Source organism: Salvia hispanica, chromosome 5 (assembly GCF_023119035.1).
Source record: "Salvia hispanica cultivar TCC Black 2014 chromosome 5, UniMelb_Shisp_WGS_1.0, whole genome shotgun sequence".
Classification (NCBI taxonomy): Eukaryota; Viridiplantae; Streptophyta; class Magnoliopsida; order Lamiales; family Lamiaceae; genus Salvia; species Salvia hispanica.
The window spans coordinates 32,272,986-32,277,880 of NC_062969.1; the positions used below are offsets into that span (position 1 = coordinate 32,272,986).

At 37.5% G+C, this 4,895-nt stretch overlaps 1 protein-coding gene and 1 long non-coding RNA gene across 2 annotated transcripts; both read right to left on the minus strand.

Annotated features, from left to right (window-relative positions):
• Positions 1–574: 574 nt before the first annotated feature.
• LOC125187280 lies at positions 575–893 on the minus strand. Its single transcript, XR_007170588.1, has 2 exons — positions 834–893; positions 575–742 (listed from the first exon to the last, which is right to left on the minus strand). It is a non-coding gene; the product is annotated as an uncharacterized LOC125187280 (long non-coding RNA).
• A 503-nt stretch (positions 894–1,396) lies between these two features.
• On the minus strand, positions 1,397–1,954 carry LOC125189859. Its single transcript, XM_048087088.1, has one exon. It carries the CDS (start codon positions 1,952–1,954, stop codon positions 1,397–1,399), a length of 558 nt encoding a protein of 185 aa, XP_047943045.1.
• Positions 1,955–4,895: the final 2,941 nt, after the last annotated feature.

Genomic DNA, 4,895 nt, shown 5'->3' on the forward strand with positions numbered 1-4,895 from the left:
AATTAGCAAGGAATGGAAGGAGTAGAAAATATGAAGTGAAAAGAAAGTATTCCCTCCGTTTGATAGTAGTAGAGACATTCTTTTCGGCACGAAAATTAAATAAAAAGATAATAAAGTAGGAGAAATGAAAAGTAAATGAGAAGAAATGTATTGACTTTTAATAAAAAAAAGGAAATGACTACACTACTATGGAACGTACCAAAATGACAAAATGACTCCATTATTATAGAACAGAGGAAGTAAGAAAAAGTAAATGCGTTGCTTTTTGCTAAAAATATTAATTCAACTAAAGTAAGACAATAAAAAAAAATACTCATCCAACTAAAATGGGATAAATAGAGCATAAAGAAAGCATAAGAGCATCCACTATAGGTGGACACTTTTTGGTGGACAACTTTTTTTTTTGTCCATAGCCTCATTTTATTTGTCCACAGCCACAAAAAAAAGTGTCTGCAGCAATAGTGGACACTTTTTGGTGAACAAATTTCACTTTGTTTTTTTTGTTGTATATTTTAATTCAATTACAATTAAAATTATCGGACTAAAAATAATTAGAGAAAAACGGCTAGTGCAATAAAATTAAAATTGAAAACTAAATTTTCGTCGGATTAAAGTGAGGGGAAAATTACAACGAAAATTTGATCTACGGAAAATCACACATGTTCTTCACGCTACGCCGCCTCCCCTACGTGCCCAGACCTCTTCAATCAAATCGACCTGGAGTTGGTCATGTGCTGTGCTCCTGCGTATATCAGCAAAACGTTGGATCAGATATTCATTACTACGTGGTACACCCATCTGTATCGGCGTGGAGGCAACGCCGTGACTTGTACTTGCACCATCTTCCGGCGCCCAACGTTCTGCAGCAAATCCTTCATCTTCTATTATCATATTGCACTCATATTGTGCAATATGATACATGCTACCATAATATTCGCGACATCATCTTCGTGCCAAACTCGTGCCGGGCAGCGTAGAATGGCCCATCGCGCTTGGAGCACACCAAAAGCTCGCTCAACATCTTTCCTAGCGGCCTCTTGTTTTCGCGCAAAATATTGTCTCTTCGCTCCAGCCGGTTGGCGAAGTGTCTTGACGAATACGGGCCAACGAGGGTATATTCCATCTGCCAAATAGTATCCCATGCGATACTGCGTGCCATTTGCTACAAAACTGATCTCTGGACCCTCTCCCCGGCACTCATCATTGAAGATAGGTGACGACTGCAGAACGTTGATGTTGTTGTTCGAAACCTGCAACACCGAAATACGCATGCCGGATCCGCAAACGGTAGTCAGCAACGGCTTCGAGGATCATCGACGGATGTTTCTGCTTGAAACCGGTAGTGAACTGGCCTTTCCACGCCACCGGGCAGTTTTTCCACTCCCAATGCATGCAATCAATGCACGCCCATCATCCCTGGGAAACTGTGCACCGCACCGTGCATATCTAGCAGTCTCTGGCACTCATCAGGGGTTGGCTTTCGTAGGAACTCCGGACCAAAGACTTCCCGAATGCCCTTACAAAACTGTCGGAGCACATTTAGACTAGTCGCCTCACCCATCTGTAGGTATTCGTCGAACATATCAACCGGGCCGGCATAGGCAAGCTGCCTAATTGCAGAGGTGCATTTCTGCAAAGTAGACAGTCCGATCCGGCCAGTGCAATCACTCCGGAGCGTGAAGCACTCGAACCGGTCCGCCAATGTCGTCGCTATATGGGTAAAGAGCGGACGCGACATTCTGAAACGCCGACGAAAAATCTCAGCCGGGTAACGAGGGTCAGCGCTGAAGTAGTCGGCCATAAGCCGATCAGCCGCTCCGACATGGTCTCGTGGGATTGTCCGACGATGACGAATCGCACGAGGGATCGCCGCCGCCGCCGCCGCATCCTCGTCGGCCTCCCTCTGCACCTCTTGAATCAAAGAATCCCATGCTTGATTCCACAAATCATCCATAATTGAAAAGCTTTTAGAGATAGAAAATTTGGATAGAAAGTGAAATGGGTGTGAAGATGTGTGGGGAGAGAAGATGAAAATGGGAGGAATATTTATAAAAAACCCAACAAATTCGAAATTTTTTTTAAAAAAAAAAAAATCCGGCGACCGCCGCGGCGGTTTCGCTGCGCAATAGATAGGCGCGGCGGCGGCCGCGATTCTCTCTCATGCGGCCCGTCCTCGCCGCAAAGCCGGCGATGCCCCTTCCGCCCCAAGATTTTCGTCCGCCCGCGGGGCGGACGCCTTCCCCCCTATAGACCGCCGCGGCTAAGCCGCCTCCGGGGCGGCCGGCGCGCCGCCCCTATAGTGGTTGCTCTAATTGCTTACTTGATCTTAATTACGTAGGAGTACAACCGAGGTAGTGATAATTTGACGTCATGTCATGTCAGATTTAAGTTAGGAGAAAATATAAATTTGTTATAAATTTACAAATTTATGTAAGTATTTTAAGTACTACTCCGTCAAGCTAAGATGACACACTTTTCTTATTGGTTTGTCTCAATTAAGAATCGCAGGACCGGAGGGTGTATATAATAAGGAAATGGTTCAATTGAAAACTAATTTGCAGCAATATCAATGGCAATAGGCAGGAGTGGGAATAAGAAATTTGTTGTGGGTTTTACATCTATGCAATTTTGAGATCGCTGCAATTTTGAGATTTCTTCAATTTTAGGAGAACCAAGAAATTGAAATATGTTTTGTGGAATTTCATTTTAGAGAAAAAAAAAATTCATGGAGAGAGAACTACAACAATGTTGACGTATAATTAGATCTAATGGAAAAAAAAATTAATTTGTCACTCAAATTGAGCACTCACCAGAACATATCTCTTGAAAACTATCATAAAATGAGAACATATTAGCTAGATGCACAAGTTATACTCCCTCTATATACAAGTCCCGTTTTTTCATTTTGGTCTGTCCGCAAATAAGAGTCTCGGTTCATAATTACTATAAATGGTACATTCCACTAACTCACTCCACTCACATTTCATTTAAAACTAATATATTCAAGTGGGACTCATAATCCACTAACTTTCTTGCCTTCACTTTTCTTAAAACTTTTTAATGGGACTCTTATTCACGAACGGTGGGAGTATTGGTTATTAATTGATATCAGTCTGCGTATTTTGAATCACGAATGGTGGGAGTATTGGTTATTAATTGATATCAGTCTGCGTATTTTGAATCACCAACTGATTCAATTTTTTATTCATGATAGTTATCAATTGAACTGTTTGTTATATATTTATTTATAATTTTTAAAACTTGTGTGCAAAATCAAAATCCTCCAAGTATTTAAGACCAATAGTCCTTATCTTAGACAAATAATAATGCTATTTTATGGTTGTTAGAGACAGATAAGATAAAAAAAAATCGAGTATTTAACGGCCAATAATGATCCTTATCATTGATTTGATAAATTAATAATGCTAATACCTTATTTCTAGTTAGAAATAGATAGGATAGAAGAGAATTAGGGGCCGTTTGGTAGCTATGTTTCGCCTAGATAAGAAATTAATCTGGGTTTATTTGTGTGTTTGGTAGTTATGTTACCAAACATAGTAGCCCGTGTTTTATTTCCGGCCCGCACAAAGCCCACTGAAAATCTTATGTTTTAGTCATATTTGTAACTACCCAAAATCCTATGTTATTTATCATGGAAGCCTAGTTAAGTTAGCAAAATACAATTTTACCCATCAAAATTTCTAACCCATCAATTTTACTTAGTTGTTGTATTGAAGGACGTCATTTTCCTATTAAATCATATTAAGAATTTTGTTGATGTCAATTTGTTGTTCTAATTATATTACTTTGTTATTTTATTTACATTATATTATATTATAATATTCTCATTATATTACTTTATGTTCTCGTTATATTACTTTACATTAAATCATATTATATTCTCATTATATTACTTTATTTACATTATATTATATTATACTTATAATTACGTAATACTTGAAGGCAATTACTTTTGTTTTAAACATAACGCTTTAAACTTCAAAAAATTGAACATATAAAATTTGGTACTTGATAAAATATTTTCATATAGAATTTGTCCAAAATAATAATTGATTATTCATAAAATTTGTCCAAAATTATTAATGCTCACAAAAATAGAATACCAAAATAAATATAAGTTTTTTGATATAAAGATGCTAATTTTTGTAAGGAGTTTAGCTTGAAAAGATGTTAATTTTAAACAAAACGATTTTATAGGAATTATTAGGGCAAAATGATGATAGTTTAGTAATTAACTTAAACTAATGAGGATAATTTTGACAATCATAATTTTAATCCTTACTTGTGACTTATTGTACCAAACACTACAATAAGATAACTCACAATTATCTTAATCTACCAAACACCCAATATATGTAAATTAACTAATCGAAACTATGATTACTATCATAATGGTATCATGTCTAGTCTAAACATGACATAGCTACCAAACAAGCCCTTAGTAATTTAATTTGTAAAATAGTTGCATTTAACATACGGATTTGATTAGCCTATGATTTGGCAGGAAAGAAGCAAGCCTGCGATGGTGGATATATTGGTGCGGGGCCTCCATGACTGTCACATGCGGTGAGAAATTGGGAATCATAACAAAAGTACCAACATTTAATGGTCAAACCTCCCCTCACCACCGTGTTAAATGTTTTTGTCTATTTACTGCCCCTCTCAAAATCAATCCAGGTAGCTTGGTTTTTACTGTTTCTTCTTCATCTTCCCTTTTTGAGACATTTTTCACTGCAAATTCTGCACTAAATGGAACTTTCACCTATCACCCTTCTCTATATAAATGCAACCCTCAACCATAAATGATAATTTCCGTCGCTTTCATCTCTGATTCTCATGACGATACAGTACAAATCTGATCTGTACTATGGTAA

What these genes read in the sequence shown, in the direction of transcription:
- LOC125189859 (XM_048087088.1), bottom strand. Translation starts at nt 1,954, where the DNA reads ATGGATGATTTGTGGAATCAAGCATGGGATTCTTTGATTCAAGAGGTG.